At 37.7% G+C, this 18,048-nt stretch overlaps 4 protein-coding genes and 2 pseudogenes across 4 annotated transcripts; 1 reads left to right on the top strand and 5 right to left on the bottom strand.

Annotated features, from left to right (window-relative positions):
• The first annotated feature begins 4,012 nt into the window (after positions 1–4,012).
• Positions 4,013–6,245, top strand: LOC104819046 (BTB/POZ domain-containing protein At5g48130). Its single transcript, XM_010548923.1, has 4 exons — positions 4,013–4,110; positions 4,204–4,273; positions 4,380–5,495; positions 5,586–6,245. The coding sequence occupies exons 1-4, from the start codon at positions 4,013–4,015 to the stop codon at positions 6,216–6,218; spliced, it is 1,917 nt and encodes a 638-aa protein (XP_010547225.1). The 3' UTR covers positions 6,219–6,245.
• On the bottom strand, positions 6,245–7,817 carry LOC104819045 (thymidine kinase a-like). The gene is made up of 4 exons (XM_010548922.1): positions 7,486–7,817; positions 7,223–7,367; positions 6,824–6,945; positions 6,245–6,699 (listed from the first exon to the last, which is right to left on the bottom strand). Exons 1-4 carry the CDS (start codon positions 7,662–7,664, stop codon positions 6,426–6,428), a joined length of 720 nt encoding a protein of 239 aa, XP_010547224.1. The 5' UTR covers positions 7,665–7,817; the 3' UTR covers positions 6,245–6,425.
• A 1,730-nt stretch (positions 7,818–9,547) lies between these two features.
• On the bottom strand, positions 9,548–11,048 carry LOC104820122 (polygalacturonase-like). Its single transcript, XM_010550496.1, has 4 exons — positions 10,926–11,048; positions 10,521–10,826; positions 9,896–10,414; positions 9,548–9,805 (listed from the first exon to the last, which is right to left on the bottom strand). The coding sequence occupies exons 1-4, from the start codon at positions 11,046–11,048 to the stop codon at positions 9,548–9,550; spliced, it is 1,206 nt and encodes a 401-aa protein (XP_010548798.1).
• A 2,856-nt stretch (positions 11,049–13,904) lies between these two features.
• On the bottom strand, positions 13,905–15,453 carry LOC104820123 (annotated as a pseudogene).
• A 6-nt stretch (positions 15,454–15,459) lies between these two features.
• LOC104820124 lies at positions 15,460–16,425 on the bottom strand (annotated as a pseudogene).
• Positions 16,426–16,431: 6 nt separating this feature from the next.
• On the bottom strand, positions 16,432–17,227 carry LOC104820125 (polygalacturonase-like). The gene is given in 4 exon segments (XM_010550497.1): positions 16,432–16,619; positions 16,622–16,763; positions 16,870–17,175; positions 17,222–17,227. Coding segments are annotated over 4 exon segments (642 nt in total).
• Between the last annotated feature and the right edge of the window lie 821 nt (positions 17,228–18,048).

An 18,048-nucleotide genomic window follows, 5' to 3' on the forward strand; every position in this document is an offset into this window, starting at 1 on the left:
CTCCAATATTTCAATTTTCAAGGTCCGAACAGAAAATCTGACCGTTGCGATGAATGACCAAACCATAATTTGAGAGAAAAAGTCAGTTCTCTTCTCTCTTTAATTTTGTCTAAATGTTAATCATACATTTTTAAAAAAATTACAACTGATTTTGTTTCTAATATTTTCAAAATTCATATGATCTTATTGCTACATTTTTATTATCCCAAATTTTAATAGGAGAGAAAAGAAACGAGTCAGATAGATTTTATGAATTAAAAATAAGATAATTATTAAAATTTAAAATATGTTTTACATGACATATTTTTTTATTAAATATGAAAATATAAATTTTTGTTCTTAAAACTTTCTAGGGATTAATTTTTCGAGGAAAATATTGGAAATTGGGTTTCATGTTGGGGTTTATCCCACAAAAAAAAAACCTTAAACTTGTTAAAATGTTTCATATAAAACCATAAACTTGTAATCTCTTACCAAAAATCCTGAATTTGGTAAAAACTTTCACAAAAATTACAAACTTACCATTTTCTTCCATATAAAACCTTTAATTTGTTTGACCAAAAATTTGCTTACGTAATATGACAGATTGCTGATAATTGATATGTCGTTAACTGAATTGTCACGTCAGTGCCATGTCATCATTTTGGTGAAATATATATACATATATATTTGTATATATATTAAGTTTGTAATTTAAAATTTTAAATATACAAATATATATACATATACCTATATTCATACATACATATATATTTTTTTTTTATCAAATATATATATATGTATATATATATATTGGTATATATATATTAAGTTTGTAATTTAAATTTTAAAATATACAAATATTTTAATCAAATATATAAATTTACATATATATAAATATATTTAATTTTAAATCAAACATATAAATTTACATATATATTTGTATATATATATTTTTTTACCAAATATTTTAATTTTTAAAATGATAACGTGACGTTGACGTGACAACTCGGTCAACGCCATTTCAGTAATCTATCGTGTCACGTCAACAAAATTTTTGGTCAAACAAGTCAAATGTTTTATATAGAAGAAAATGTTAAGTTTGTAGTTTTTGTAAAAGTTTTTACCAAATTCAGAGTTTTTGGTAGGAGATTACAAATTTAGGATTTTATATGGAGCATTTTAACAACTTTAAAATTTTTTATGGGATTAACCTTCCTATTGGGTTGTAAATATAATTATTAACAAATATAGGGGTGCTTCCACAATAATCTGGAAGATTTTTTAACGCGTTTAAACAGATTGATGAAAGCCGCCTTGATCTACTTGAGTCCACTTCGTTTTCTCCCCGATTAAACCCTAATTTCTGGATTTTTCGATCAAAGTATCTTCGATTCCAGAATTTGAAGTCGGAATTTTCTGCTTCTAGATGCTTCTATGACCTGGTCATCCTCCGCGGCAGATATCTTCTCCGTCGCCGTCGTCGTGCCCGGACGACGCCATCCGAACGACCACTGGAAGTTCTTCATCGGCAATCACACAGTACAACCCTAGGCAGTGACCTAGGGATACGTACGTTGCAGCGATCGAGAAGATGATCATCGAGCGCGATTACTTTCCGGACATATCGAAGCTTAGGGGCAGGCTCGATTGGATCCAGGCGGTGAAAACCGGCGACACATTTCAAATCCGAGATGCGCAGTTGTAGATTATTTGAAGGGCGTGGGAAGCAGGTAAATTGGAGCAACACCTGGTGGGGGCACTCCGGAGAGCGTGAGGAGCGTCTCGAGGTCAGGAGCATGGTTCATAATTCAAGGTCGCCTTCTGTAAGAGATAGTCCTAACCAGCCATGGTAATGTGCTTTGTATGCGGTTGAAACGCTTCTTCTGAAATGTTGTCATGCTCGAAATTTTGAACACTCGATCTGTGAGTCGGGTATTTACGATACGGATACCCGTTTGTTTGCGGGACAAGTGCGAATGTAGGGACGATGAAAGCCCGATCTTTTAGAATTGGATTGGGGTTTGGTGGACGATTATCTTTATCTGCGGATAATCCGAGTCGAGGCGACGAGAGGCTCGAAGTTTATTTCTTCGTCCGTAGTTTCTCTTTCCTCGTCTTGCCCTGTCGGTATTTTAAAATTTGTAGCAAATTAGTACCGTATATTATTCGGTTCCAGTTTCATTACGGTTCTATTTCGATTTTTGTTAAAAAAAATAGATTTTATTAAGAAAATTTTGGTTTTTTGAAAATTTTATAAAATTTGGTTTGGTTCGATTTGGTTTTGATAAATTCGGTTATATAAAAATATATTGTTTATTTTGAATAATACGATTCGATACTAATACCGAGATATTTGATTCGGTACGGTTAAAACGTCCACTCCTCACATTTTTATTTGATTACGACACTGCATGACATGGGTTGAGTTGTGAATAATGGGCGGATCTACGTTTGATTGGGTCACAGGCCCATATAATTAAGTAAAAAATATTAATTTTTTTATAAATTTTATAAAATTATGAATAAATTTATCAAATGCATACATAAAAATAAAATTTGACTCTATAAAATTATATGTATAAAATTATTGTCTCATTCTAATATTCTATAGATTTTTTCTGAGTCTTCCACTAATTGAACTGCTGTTGTAGACCAATACATTTGAAGGGGTATGTATGGTCATAGATTGAGTTTCTTAACAGTTTAACAAATTACTAATTGCAAAATCAAAATACATTATTAATTCTTTCACGATTTATTATATGCACGTTAATGGGCATTGCTCATACTATATATTCTTGTCACCTTCGCTTTTCAGAGGCATTGTTTTTTTTACCACTTTGCCACTTGTTAAGACCGTTATTACAAAAACACTATATATTTGAGATGATTATATATGAATAAATGAATAAAATTTATTAACACAATTTTGATAAGCATAATAAAATAAAACAAAATACATGAATTTACATAGCCTTTATTTTCCCATGGAACACTTTGCACAAGGTATATTTTAGGGAAAAAAAAGTTCAAGAAAATCATATTTCTCATACATATTTAAAAGATGGCAAAATTTGAGTTATTTATTTTTCTACGGTTTGTTTTACAAATTAATGTATTATATGGAAATTTTCAAATGTATACATTTTTATAAAACGATACATGAATGATAATCTTTATTTTAATTAAATCTATGAGAAGTCGTAGTTTCAAACTTTTCCTAGAGAGAGGGTTGGTTACTTGTCGTGGAAGCAATAAAAAGAAGGAAGGGGTTTTTTGGGGATGCGAGATGGGGAAACGACGCGACGTTCAATGTTCCTACACGCTTTTTCTCCACAAACCGTGCCGTTTTGGTTATTGGGATGAGAGTCCCGTCTCGTTTTGGCCAGAAAAACTTCACCCGCACTTCACCACCCTCAACTTGTGCACGTACGACCACTCCATTTTCCACACTTTATTAACAAGCAATGTACTAATTTTTTTCAATGATTTATTAGTTAAAATTTTAATAATTATACCATTGAATTACGTAGTTAGTTGTAATAATAATACTAATCATTGAAAATTACATTGATAAAAAAATATAGTATCGAATTACATTAATTATAATTATATCAAATTATTCCTCTAAAAGAAAAAAAAAATAGGGCAAGATTTTCAACATGTTCTCAACACTCGAGGAACGTTTTCAAGCCTTGAACTTTGGGTTATTATATTTTTTTGAGCTCAACACTCGTGTGCAATCTATCTGACTTTGACCTTACCGCATATACACACACACGTGTGTATGTGTGTGTGTGTGTGTTTGATGAAACTGAAACAAAGACTCACTCTTCAATTGCTTCCACTGGTTTTGTGGATCCTAAACCCCCTTTCCCCTTTTTCTTCGTTCCCTGAAACACGCAAGTTTCCTTCAGCATTTTCATTCATAAGAACTATAATAAATGGGGGCTGTGACCAGATGTCTGTAGTCTCACCATCACCAGCTTGCCCGTTGAATCTCTCTCTCTGCTTTCTCTGAGTTTCAGTAATGGAAGCTTCCAGCTTCAGAGATGGTTCATCGGTCACGTCCAGCCCACTTTCTTCTCCGAATATCAGTACCCTTTTGAAGATCAAGGTTCTCTCCTGGTATGATCCTCTGTTTTATGCTGCAGAAATCTGAATTTTCCTTCAAATCTTTTCATGTTTCTATGCTTATGTGTGTGTGTGTATCTGTCTCAGGAGCCAGGAGACCGGTCTTCCTGCTTCTTTGCGTGTTCGAGTTCGAGACAAGAGTTTCAACCTTCACAGGGTATAACACTAAATGATGATGATTCAGAGAGTTCATGAGAAGAAAAGTGTTCTTATTGTCTGAAATTCGAGGTTTTAGCCTAATTTCACTTCTCTTTGTTACGCAGAACCCTCTGTTCTTGAAGAGCGGATACTTCAAGAAAAGGGAGGATCAGATATCCGAGATCGAGCTTGCTCCTGACTTCCCTGGTGGACCCGAGATCTTCGAGATGATTACCCTGTTCATCTATGGCTGCCCATTTTTTATCGACCCTTTCAATGTAGCGGCTCTCAGATGCGCAGCAGAATTTCTTGACTTGAAGGAAGATCAGAAGGCGGGAAACCTCTGTGAAAGATTCGACCTTTACCTCAACCAAGTGGTCCTGCAAAACTGGGACGACACAATCCTTGTCCTGATGAAATGTCGGGATCTATTGCCTTGGTCTGAAGATTTACTAATCGTCAGCCGATGCATAGAGTCTCTGGCATTTATGGCATGCATGGAGATTCTCGATCCGGAAAGAAGACGGGAAAAGCCGGTTGTTATGCTCGAAGGTTTTGAAAATCAGCCATGGAGATATAGAGCAGCAGAGAAAATCATTGGCCAGGATATATGGATCAGAGACCTCATTGATCTTCCATTCGGATTCTTCAAACGGGTTATCGGCTCGTTGAGAAGACAAGGGATGAAAGAGAAGTATGTTAGCCCGTTAGTTGTGTTCTATGCAAACAAATGGGTGATTTCAGAAGACAGCAATGATCTAACCACTTACCAAGTCAGTGATGTTCTGCAAGGAACTCTGGATCTCCTTCTGGCAAAAGAGAAGACATGTAGGGCTGTTCCTGTTGGATTTTACTTTGCGTGCCTCTCCAAACTGCTGAAACTCGGGCTGAGTTGCAAAACCGTGTCGAAGCTGCAGGATCATATAGTTTCTCATCTGCATACCGCCCACGTCGAAGATTTTCTCTACCCAGAAACCAGGAGAGGGCAAGTTGCATTCGATCAGGAGCTGCCTACCATGGAAAGCATATTCTCAAAATACATATCGTCTCATACAGATTCCGACATTACTCCCTCAATAAGCAACTGGAAAGTTGCTAAATTGTGGGACATTTACCTCTCTCGTGTGGCAAATGATGCAGAAATGGAACCGACTAGGTTCACCGAGCTTGTTGAGACAGTGCCTATGTCATTCAGACAGAGCCATGATCAACTCTACCGTGCAGTGAACGCGTTTCTTCAGGTTTGTCTTTGATGCATGATTCAATCTTTTTTCCAGTAACCGAATTTTGAAGGCTGAATCTGTTCTGAAACTGTCTCTTCTTCTTATTAGGTGCACAGAGGAATTTCTCACGATGAAAAGAGCTCGGTCTGCAGTTACCTAAGCTGCCAAAAACTGTCGCAAGAGGCGTCCATTGAAGTCGTTCAGAACGAGCTGATGCCACTACGATTAATCGTAAAGGCTCTCTTTGTCCAGCAGCTGAATACACACCAAGCCTTCAAAGAATGCTCAGACTCGTTTCGGTTCATAAACAATGGAGACTTCTCTGGTAGTCTTCCAAGATCAAAACCCTTGAACTGCAATGAGAGCCCCTGCACCGATGAAGCGATAATGCCGAGAAGCAGACCCTTAGGCCTCTTGATGAGGAAAGACGCAACGATAGAGGAGTATGAGTCCACGAGCTTCAGAATCCAGAACCTCGAACATCAACTCATCTCCTTGAAGAAAAGCCTTCAGTCCCATAACGACCTGGAAAGAACAGAGCCAAAGGTCCAAAGGGTTAAACCACTTGGCCTGGAGAAGAGATCATTGAGTAAGAACAGGAATTCCTTCGGGGAAGTAACGGGTTGTATCGGGTCTGTAACATTTACTTCGCAGAGGAAGTATGCCAATAGGCTGCTTCGGGTTCTCAGACAGGTAACCTTGTTCGGAAGTAGAAGATCAAAGAGAAAAGCAGGTGAATAGATGGCAGAGGGATGAAATATGAAATATGTACCAACAGCTTGTAGATAACAAAGCCGCATTTTGAATTCATCATACTTCACTGTATATACATCAAGGTAGTATAAAAAATGTTTTCTGAAGAAAAAGAGAGAAACCCAGATGAGTAAAGTGAAACACAGACTAAAATCAAGAAAGACCATAATGTTTCTTCTATGACAACAACTAGAGTTAGGCTGCAGCAAGAGTCTCCTTGAGGGTTTCGGGTTCGGCAATGTCAGTTTCCAATATTTTCTTTGTAGCTTTGATGACAACTTGGCCATTGATGTAATGCTGGCGACATACAGGCATGTAGACATCAGCTCCACCTATCAGTTCTGTCTGAGTGTCACAGGTCTTTCTCAGAGTGAAGAAAGCCTTATGGCCACAAAGCTCACACCGGGCAGTTAACTTTGTCACTGTATCAGCGATCGGTATAATGTCAAGAACGGAACCGAAGCTTCTTCTGCAGAGCCAAAATCAGATTCAAATCATTAGAGTTAGCTAATATGAAGCAAAGATTTCTGGGAATTCGGAGCATAGAATCAAGAGGAAAACAGAGGTTTTCGATATCAATCACAATGTAGCACCTCAAATAGTCGCCGTCTAGGCCTGCTACAATCACTGTTTTTCCATCTTCATCAGCAACCTTGCAGCAGAAATCGTAAAGATCTCCAAAGAACTGAGCCTCATCGATTCCAATCACATCAAGCTGCCAACAATTATGAATAAAAGGGAGACCCTTTTATTAAAATCTTTCCAGATCGAGACCCTCGAGAAGCAAAATTATGCGCTCCCGTAGAAATATATCAGTAATTCTTCGATCCCTAATTCCAAAAAACACTAACGCACAGACAGATCTAACCTCGTTACAAGACCAATCATGTCCATAAAAATCTCCAAACAACTGGACATACTCCACATATACCAAACGCGATGACTGATGCAAAAAGTCTCAGATTATGGAGATTCACGAACATGGGTTTTACCTTGGAATAAGCATCATCTCCAAACTTCTCAGCAAACGACATAAGATCTGGCAAAGCCCAGCAAGAGAATTTGATTCCATCGTGTGTGACCACCGAATCCTTCGCATATCTTGTATCCTTGCTCGATTTTATCATCGCAACGTTTCTACATAACCAAAAATCATACAAAATAAAACTCCGAACCATGCCCATCAAAATTGAGCCGAAACCAGGTCGATTATATTTCAAATCTGCGAAAAAGGCGCGATCACGGCGAAACTTACCGTCCATCGCTGATCTCCGATTTGATCCGGCGAAGCAGAGCAGTGGACTTCCCTGCGAACATGGGGCCCACAATAACATGAACCGCACCGGCCCCTCGACGGTTCTGTCCGAAAGCAGCATCTCTGGAATAGTCACCATCGATGGAACTGAGCAAAAGCGAAGCCTTGAAGGACGCCATGGATGACAGCTTTAGAAAACCCCAAATATTAGAAAAACAGAAAACCAATGAAGAGATGGAAATTCGATTGATAAATTGGGTATAGAGTGACGAGCTGTCGTCGAAGGTGTATATATACACACAGATCCAGAGGTTGAAGATGGAAGAAGGGTGGAGGAGAAGATTCGTCGTGGAGGCGCTTTTTACATTAAAGAAAAAAGGAAACTTTTTCGGGGGGAGCTCTGAATTTTTCAAATTTTGGAGGGAAAATATTTTAAGAGGGCTTTTTTTTTAATTAATTTTCGCACGTAAAATGTTTTTAAGAGCGTGTAAGCAGACAGAGTGTAGCAGAAAAATTTCTCGCATTATAAGCTTTGATTTAATAATTAAAACGGCTAAATTACCAAAATATTTAAATCTATAAGAATATCATATATCTTCTACAAATAAATAAATAATACATTATCTGTTTGTTCATGAAGATTCATTAATTTATTATAAATTTACTATTTTTTTGGATATGATGAAATGAGTGATGTGTATTTTACAATAAATGAATGTGAATTAGAATTTTTCAAAGGATTTATAATAACATATATTACGAATATATTGAAAGCCCGATTTTTTTTTCAAAAATAACTTTACAATGCAATTTGAGTGGGTCCGTCCAGCATCCAACCCGATTCGAATCCAAAATATATAGGGTCGAGTTTCGAATTTGATTATATAGGTCCAAAAGAATGGGTAGGTACGAATTCAGAATTAAACCCGAAATTCTCATACCGAGTGTAGACTCGAGCTGGGTCGGACCGAACCGATTGACACCGCTAGGTGGGTGTAACGTTATTTAAGCTAGTATGTAACATTTTAAGAGCCTCTTTATTTCATTCTCATTTAAAAAGAGATAAAAATGTATAAATAGACCTTATTTAATCTAAATCCTAAAATTGATTGGATAGAAAAATTTAACATAAAACTCATCAAATAAATAAATATATTTTTTTCAATATTCGAACGTAGGACTCGTCGAGCAATTGTAATTTGTATAATTAAAATTCATGATAAACAACAAAAATTGATTGGATAGAAAAATTTAACATAAAACTAATCAAATAAATAAATATTTTAAGGATAATTAAAATACACACATTTTGAGACCGATGACACGTAAGAGAATTTACTTTTGGTAAGTCTTATAATGAAAGCTTGTACTAATATATAACCAAAAAATACAAAACAGAAATAAAATAAAATCCATTTACATCAATTATTGAACTCGTCGGATATAGGCCTAAGCAGACAAAATGCCCATTTTAATGTAGTATGTTTTCTATGAGACACAAAAATGACAAAATATCACTTTGATATCGAATTTCAAAATTAAATTTTTAAATATTATTTTCACGTAAATTACCGAAATAATTACCGTATGAACTTATGGTTAACTCGTAATTTTAAAATACTAAACTCTAATCGCCAAAATTTTTAGAACTTTACAAAGAAGTAAATATGTTTTTTTCATGGATTTAATAACTTATTGTATGAAAATTCAAGTTTAATTGAACCATCATTAAGAATTATGGAGAGCTTAAAGAATTTTAGTACAATAATTCTAACAAAAAAATTTAATACAATAAGAAAAAAAATAGCAAACGTAATAATTAAACTCTTTATATTCATAATTAAAAATAAAGAATATTTATTAAAAAAAAAATCATTACAAAATGTAATAGCTTAGGAAGTACAAGAACAAGTGCATCAAATTTCATGTACGATCCAAGTAACCATATGAGGGAAAAAAAAGAGATAGAAATCGGATCATACGACATGATCAGCTCCTGCACCATAATATTCATCGATGGTTGAACCAGAGAAGAAGTGATCGATTCGTTCGAGAGAATCATTCAGACATCATTGAGGGGTTTGACCATGGCGCTGCTGCATGCCTTTGGGAACTGAGTTCCCGAGAGCTTGGGAGTTACGTTCGAACATTGGAACGTTGCAGGACCGTCCGCTCCTCCGTATCTCAGATCGATGTCTCCTACTTCCACGTTCGTACACGGCACTGCTTTGCTACACAACAGCCTCACTGCGTCTTTATTCCCCGATGTTCCTCTGATCCTCTTAAAACTAATGTTCACCAGCTTCACCGTCGAAGGTTTCTGATCATCAAGAAATAAATCGGTGACGTGTTAGTCAAGTAACTCCCTAGGATTAGGGTTTCATGCCCATGCAGAGAGAGATAAACTTACGGCTTTGTTGCATTTGTTCCAAGGGCAATACTCCTGATCGATGAGGATGGGATTGAAGACATTCTTCACGATAATATCCTCAAAATGGATATCAGAGACTGTGATCGAAGAGGCGGAAGAAGGGTAGGTCTTGATCCTGAGGCCATTATCAGTCTCTTGGAGTGTACAGTTCTTGATCCAGATACCGGCCACAGGCCCCTCGTTCGTGTAACGTCCAAGGCTTCCGATACTGATACCGTGACCTGGACCGCAAGTAACTCTCTCGACGTGGAGGTTCTTCATCCCGTCTCCGACAGAGATACAATCGTCACCTGTCGAGATGAAAGATCTAAGGATGTTGACGCCATCACTTCTCCCCAGATGGATTCCGTCCGTGTTGGGGCTCTCGGCAGGTGCCTTGATCTTCACATTATCGAATGTAAAGTTCTTGCAGCCCAAAACGTTCACGTGGAAGTTCTTGGCGTCCAACGACGTTATGTCCCTAACCTCACCGTTAAGCACGAAGTCGAACCTTATGCTCTGTTTCATCAGCAGACAAAACATAACGAGACAAAGAAAGATGACCGTAAGTTTCCGTGAAATAAGACAGACGGTTACATGCGATAGATGACGAGTCGTTACTTACGATTGGAAGTTTCTTGCAGTTGTTATTCTTGTGGCAATCATTCGACTTCCAGGCAGCATTGCCTTGCCCATCAAAGATACCTGCTCCATTCAGTTTGAAGCCGTTAATATAACGGAAAACGACCCATTTCTCGCGTCCAACCAGGGCATTTCCGTTGGCTTGCAAGTGGCCGTTAACGGTCACCTCGACTGGAGCTTTGCAGGGACCGACCATATCGATCTCCCCAAGTTTGTACGTTCCTTTCGGGATCACCACCGAGCTCGGGCGCGGGTTCTGGCATGCAGCCTGGAATGCTTGCCTCAAAGCCTGCAGATATACGAAGAGGAATCCAAAACGGAGCAAGAAATAATCAGTTTCCATGAACCGGGATCGAGGTTGCTTGAGAGGCAAGAAACGTTTAGTTACCTGGGTAATGTCGGAGCCAACAGAAGCAGTACCGAACTTTCTGATGTCAAATACTTCAGCATTTGCCCAGAAACTAAACAGATACAGAGCAAATAAGACAGATGCTAGGGTTTTCGCAGCCATTTCTCTTCACTCTCTTTTTTTTTTTTTGAAGTTTTTTTTTGTTGTGTTGTTTTTCCATGTTTGTGTTGCCGCTTTATAGAGCCTCCTGGGAAGATCAAACAAATCGTTACTATCATTAGAATTGTTGAAAATTTGAATGTCGCCAAACGTATGAACTGTTACCTCTTTTTTTAGGGTTCATCCGTTTGCATGGTTGACTGCTTGTATTACAAATTCTGATAATTACCGTTACTGCGATTTCCATTGAACGAGTATAACCGAATCAAACGATGAAAAATTTAATCGTAAACGATTTCAACAAAAACTATTTTAGCCTCTTATTATAACCAAAATTACAAAACAATTGTGTGTATATATATATAATCATATTTAGAAAATAATATAATAATTAATATTTTAAATTATTTTTTTATGCCTCGTGAACCAACTTCTGAGCTTGCGGGTTAGCTTGCAACGAGTTCGTCAAACCTGATTTTTTTATATCAATTTTTTTTCGAGCTCAAATCGTATAAAAATACGAACCTACTTTTTTTTTTGCTCAAATTTCTTAAGTCTAAATTGTTCAAATATAATCGTGTTTTGTGTTTTTTCGCTACAAAAACGATGTGTGCATCATATAACTTTTAGTTTTGATACCCAACAGTTGGTGGTCGATTGGCTGTGAGGTGACAAAATCATACTCGAGGTCATGGGTTCGACTCCACTGGTGGGGAGGCATGTATAATTTCTGGATCAAAATGGTCTATATACAAAAGTTGATCCCGGACCTAGAGTTAGAGAAAATGTTGGAGAAAAAATAAGATCAAATAACAAAACGTTCCGATTTCTAAAAGATAGTTGTAGTGAAATCACAGTCGTAATTATCTGGTCGTATTCGTAGTTATATGGTCCTAGTGAAATTACAGTCGTAATTAACTGGTCGTAGTCGTAGTTATATGGTCATAGTGAAACCACAATCGTAATTATCTGGTCATAGTCATAGTTATATGGTCGTAGTGAGTTGTAGTTATATGGTCGTAATGAAATTACAGTCGTAATTATCTGGTCATAGTTGTAGTTATATGGTCGTATTGAGTCGTAGTCATAGTTATATGGTTGTAGTGAAATCACAGTCGTAGGCCGCAGATCCGCAGGTTCGCGAGTCGCAGGGCAATAGTCGCAGGTCGCAGGGCGATTGCCGCAGGTCCACACATCCGCCTCCCAGGCAGCATTGCCTTGCCCATCAAAGATACCAGCTCCATTCAGTTTGAAGCCGTTAATATAACGGAAAACGACCCATTTCTCGCGTCCAACCAGGGCATCAAATTTGAGTGGATCCTCCGGCATCCAACCCAATCCGAATCCAAAATATATAGGATCGAGTTTCGAATTTGATTATATAGGTAAAAAAACGAGTAGATACGAATTCGGAACTAAACCCAAAACCCTCATACCGAGTGTGGACTTGAGCTAGGTCAGGCCGAAACCGATTGACACCGCTAGTGGGTGTAATGTTATTTAAGCTAGTATGTAACATTTTAAGAGCCTCTTTATTTCATTCTCATTTAAAAAGAATAAAAATGTATAAATAGACCTTATTTAATCTAAATCCTAAAATTGATTGGATAGAAAAATTTAACATAAAACTCATCAAATAAATAAATATATTTTTCAATATTCGAACGTAGGACACGTCGAGCAATTGTAATTTTGAAAAATTGTAATTTGTATGATTAAAATTCATGATAAACAACAAAAATTGATTGGATAGAAAAATTTAACATAAAACTCATCAAATAAATAAATATATTTTTCAATATTCGAACGTAGGACACGTCGAGCAATTGTAATTTTGAAAAATTGTAATTTGTATGATTAAAATTCATGATAAACAACAAAAATTGATTGGATAGAAAAATTTAACATAAAACTCATCAAATAAATAAATATATTTTTCAATATTCGAACGTAGGACACGTCGAGCAATTGTAATTTTGAAAAATTGTAATTTGTATGATTAAAATTCATGATAAACAACAAAAATTGATTGGATAGAAAAATTTAACATAAAACTAATCAAATAAATAAATATTTGAAGGATAATTAAAATACACACATTTTGAGACCGATGACACGTAAGAGAATTTACTTTTGGTAAGTCATAATGAAAGCTTGCACTAATATATAACCAAAAAATACAAAACAGTTTAAAGAAAATACAAAACAGAAATAAAATAAAAATAATTTGTAAAAAAACAGAAATAAAATAAAATTCATTTACATCAATTATTGAACTCGTCGGATATAGGCCTAAGCAGACAAAATGCCCATTTTAATGTAGTATGTTTTCTATAAGACACAAAAATGACAAAATATCACTTTGATATCGAATTTCAAAATTAAAATTTTAAATATTATTTTCACGTAAATTACCGAAATAATTACCGTATGAACTTATGGTTAACTCGTAATTTTAAAATACTAAACTCTAAGCGCCAAAAATTTTAGAACTTTACAAAGAAGTAAATATGTTTTTTTCATGGATTTAATAACTTATTGTATGAAAATTCAAGTTTAATTGAACCATCATTAAGAATTATGGAGAGCTTAAAGAATTTTAGTACAATAATTCTAACAAAAAAATTTAATACAATAAGAAAAAAAATAGCAAACGTAATAATTAAACTCTTTATATTCATAATTAAAAATAAAGAATATTTATTAAAAAAAATCATTACAAAATGTAATAGCTTAGGAAGTACAAGAACAAGTGCATCAAATTTCATGTACGATCCAAGTAGCCATATGAGGGGAAAAAAAAGAGAGATAGAAATCGGATCATACGACATGATCAGCTCCTGCACCATAATATTCATCGATGGTTGAACCGGAGAAGAAGTGATCGATTCGTTCGAGAGAATCATTCAGACATCATTGAGGGGTTTGACCATGGCGCTGCTGCATGCCTTTGGGAACTGAGTTCCCGAGAGCTTGGGAGTTACGTTCGAACATTGGAACGTTGCAGGACCGTCCGCTCCTCCGTATCTCAGATCGATGTCTCCTACTTCCACGTTCGTACACGGCACTGCTTTGCTACACAACAGCCTCACTGCGTCTTTATTCCCCGATGTTCCTCTGATCCTCTTGAAACTAATGTTCACCAGCTTCACCGTCGAAGGTTTCTGACCATCAAGAAATGAAATCGGTGACGTGTTAGTCAAGTAACTCCCTAGGATTAGGGTTTCATGCCCATGCAGAGAGAGAATAAACTTACGGCTTTGTTGCATTTGTTCCAAGGGCAATACTCCTGATCGATGAGGATGGGATTGAAGACATTCTTCACGATAATATCCTCAAAATGGATATCAGAGACTGTGATCGAAGAGGCGGAAGAAGGGTAGGTCTTGATCCTGAGGCCATTATCAGTCTCTTGGAGTGTACAGTTCTTGATCCAGATACCGGCCACAGGCCCCTCGTTTGTGTAACGTCCAAGGCTTCCGATACTGATACCGTGACCTGGACCGCAAGTAACTCTCTCGACGTGGAGGTTCTTCATCCCGTCTCCGATCTAGATACAATCGTCACCTGTCGAGATGAAAGATCTAAGGATGTTGACGCCATCACTTCTCCCCAGATGGATTCCGTCGTATTGGGGCTCTCGGCAGGGGCCTTGATCTTCACATTATCGAATGTAAAGTTCTTGCAGCCCAAAACGTTCACGTGGAAGTTCTTTGCGTCCAACGACGTTATGTCCCTAACCTCACCGTTAAGCACGAAGTCGAACCTTATGCTCTGTTTCATCAGCAGACAAAACATAATGAGACAAAGCAAGATGACCGTAAGTTTCCGTGAAATAAGACAGACGGTTACATGCGATAGATGACGAGTCGTTACTTACGATTGGAAGTTTCTTGCAGTTGTTATTCTTGTGGCAATCATTCGACTTCCAGGCAGCATTGCCTTGCCCATCAAAGATACCAGCTCCATTCAGTTTGAAGCCGTTAATATAACGGAAAACGACCCATTTCTCGCGTCCAACCAGGGCATTTCCGTTGGCTTGCAAGTGGCCGTTAACGGTCACCTCGACTGGAGCTTTGCAGGGACCGACCATATCGATCTCCCCAAGTTTGTACGTTCCTTTCGGGATCACCACCGAGCTCGGGCGCGGGTTCTGGCATGCAGCCTGGAATGCTTGCCTCAAAGCCTGCAGATATACGAAGAGGAATCCAAAACGGAGCAAGAAATAATCAGTTTCCATGAACCGGGATCGAGGTTGCTTGAGAGGCAAGAAACGTTTAGTTACCTGGGTAATGTCGGAGCCAACAGAAGCAGTACCGAACTTTCTGATGTCAAATACTTCAGCATTTGCCCAGAAACTAAACAGATACAGAGCAAATAAGACAGATGCTAGGGTTTTCGCAGCCATTTCTCTTCACTTTTGCCCCTCGTTCGTGTAACGTCCAAGGCTTCCGATACTGATACCGTGACCTGGACCGCAAGTAACTCTCTCGACGTGGAGGTTCTTCATCCCGTCTCCGACAGAGATACAATCGTCACCTGTCGAGATGAAAGATCTAAGGATGTTGACGCCATCACTTCTCCCCAGATGGATTCCGTCGTATTGGGGCTCTCGGCAGGTGCCTTGATCTTCACATTATCGAATGTAAAGTTCTTGCAGCCCAAAACGTTCACGTGGAAGTTCTTTGCGTCCAACGACGTTATGTCCCTAACCTCACCGTTAAGCACGAAGTCGAACCTTATGCTCTGTTTCATCAGCAGACAAAACATAATGAGACAAAGCAAGATGACCGTAAGTTTCCGTGAAATAAGACAGACGGTTACATGCGATAGATGACGAGTCGTTACTTACGATTGGAAGTTTCTTGCAGTTGTTATTCTTGTGGCAATCATTCGACTTCCAGGCAGCATTGCCTTGCCCATCAAAGATACCAGCTCCATTCAGTTTGAAGCCGTTAATATAACGGAAAACGACCCATTTCTCGCGTCCAACCAGGGCATTTCCGTTGGCTTGCAAGTGGCCGTTAACGGTCACCTCGACTGGAGCTTTGCAGGGACCGACCATATCGATCTCCCCAAGTTTGTACGTTCCTTTCGGGATCACCACCGAGCTCGGGCGCGGGTTCTGGCATGCAGCCTGGAATGCTTGCCTCAAAGCCTGCAGATATACGAAGAGGAATCCAAAACGGAGCAAGAAATAATCAGTTTCCATGAACCGGGATCGAGGTTGCTTGAGAGGCAAGAAACGTTTAGTTACCTGGGTAATGTCGGAGCCAACAGAAGCAGTACCGAACTTTCTGATGTCAAATACTTCAGCATTTGCCCAGAAACTAAACAGATACAGAGCAAATAAGACAGATGCTAGGGTTTTCGCAGCCATTTCTCTTCACTTTTGCCCCTCGTTCGTGTAACGTCCAAGGCTTCCGATACTGATACCGTGACCTGGACCGCAAGTAACTCTCTCGACGTGGAGGTTCTTCATCCCGTCTCCGACAGAGATACAATCGTCACCTGTCGAGATGAAAGATCTAAGGATGTTGACGCCATCACTTCTCCCCAGATGGATTCCGTCGTATTGGGGCTCTCGGCAGGTGCCTTGATCTTCACATTATCGAATGTAAAGTTCTTGCAGCCCAAAACGTTCACGTGGAAGTTCTTTGCGTCCAACGACGTTATGTCCCTAACCTCACCGTTAAGCACGAAGTCGAACCTTATGCTCTGTTTCATCAGCAGACAAAACATAATGAGACAAAGCAAGATGACCGTAAGTTTCCGTGAAATAAGACAGACGGTTACATGCGATAGATGACGAGTCGTTACTTACGATTGGAAGTTTCTTGCAGTTGTTATTCTTGTGGCAATCATTCGACTTCCAGGCAGCATTGCCTTGCCCATCAAAGATACCAGCTCCATTCAGTTTGAAGCCGTTAATATAACGGAAAACGACCCATTTCTCGCGTCCAACCAGGGCATTTCCGTTGGCTTGCAAGTGGCCGTTAACGGTCACCTCGACTGGAGCTTTGCAGGGACCGACCATATCGATCTCCCCAAGTTTGTACGTTCCTTTCGGGATCACCACCGAGCTCGGGCGCGGGTTCTGGCATGCAGCCTGGAATGCTTGCCTCAAAGCCTGCAGATAAAACGAGTAGATACGAATTCGGAACTAAACCCAAAACCCTCATACCGAGTGTGGACTTGAGCTAGGTCAGGCCGAAACCGATTGACACCGCTAGTGGGTGTAATGTTATTTAAGCTAGTATGTAACATTTTAAGAGCCTCTTTATTTCATTCTCATTTAAAAAGAATAAAAATGTATAAATAGACCTTATTTAATCTAAATCCTAAAATTGATTGGATAGAAAAATTTAACATAAAACTCATCAAATAAATAAATATATTTTTCAATATTCGAACGTAGGACACGTCGAGCAATTGTAATTTTGAAAAATTGTAATTTGTATGATTAAAATTCATGATAAACAACAAAAATTGATTGGATAGAAAAATTTAACATAAAACTAATCAAATAAATAAATATTTGAAGGATAATTAAAATACACACATTTTGAGACCGATGACACGTAAGAGAATTTACTTTTGGTAAGTCATAATGAAAGCTTGCACTAATATATAACCAAAAAATACAAAACAGTTTAAAGAAAATACAAAACAGAAATAAAATAAAAATAATTTGTAAAAAAACAGAAATAAAATAAAATTCATTTACATCAATTATTGAACTCGTCGGATATAGGCCTAAGCAGACAAAATGCCCATTTTAATGTAGTATGTTTTCTATAAGACACAAAAATGACAAAATATCACTTTGATATCGAATTTCAAAATTAAAATTTTAAATATTATTTTCACGTAAATTACCGAAATAATTACCGTATGAACTTATGGTTAACTCGTAATTTTAAAATACTAAACTCTAAGCGCCAAAAATTTTAGAACTTTACAAAGAAGTAAATATGTTTTTTTCATGGATTTAATAACTTAT

Source organism: Tarenaya hassleriana, unplaced genomic scaffold, assembly GCF_000463585.1.
Source record: "Tarenaya hassleriana unplaced genomic scaffold, ASM46358v1 Cleome3, whole genome shotgun sequence".
Taxonomy (NCBI): Eukaryota; Viridiplantae; Streptophyta; class Magnoliopsida; order Brassicales; family Cleomaceae; genus Tarenaya; species Tarenaya hassleriana.

Bases quoted from the DNA above. Each gene is read 5' to 3' on its own strand.
- LOC104820122 (XM_010550496.1), bottom strand. From the start codon at position 11,048: ATGGCTGCGAAAACCCTAGCATCTGTCTTATTTGCTCTGTATCTGTTT. The intron at 10,827-10,925 runs GTAACTAAACGT...GTATATCTGCAG, and splicing joins TTGGCTCCGACATTACCCAG to GCTTTGAGGCAAGCATTCCA. The intron at 10,415-10,520 runs GTAAGTAACGAC...CTGATGAAACAG, and splicing joins ACTGCAAGAAACTTCCAATC to AGCATAAGGTTCGACTTCGT.
- LOC104819046 (XM_010548923.1), top strand. From the start codon at position 4,013: ATGGAAGCTTCCAGCTTCAGAGATGGTTCATCGGTCACGTCCAGCCCA. The intron at 4,111-4,203 runs GTATGATCCTCT...TATCTGTCTCAG, and splicing joins AAGATCAAGGTTCTCTCCTG to GAGCCAGGAGACCGGTCTTC. The intron at 5,496-5,585 runs GTTTGTCTTTGA...TCTTCTTATTAG, and splicing joins CAGTGAACGCGTTTCTTCAG to GTGCACAGAGGAATTTCTCA.
- LOC104819045 (XM_010548922.1), bottom strand. From the start codon at position 7,664: ATGGCGTCCTTCAAGGCTTCGCTTTTGCTCAGTTCCATCGATGGTGAC. The intron at 7,368-7,485 runs GTAAGTTTCGCC...TTGGTTATGTAG, and splicing joins TCGGAGATCAGCGATGGACG to AAACGTTGCGATGATAAAAT. The intron at 6,700-6,823 runs GTGCTACATTGT...TTGGCTCTGCAG, and splicing joins CTAGACGGCGACTATTTGAG to AAGAAGCTTCGGTTCCGTTC.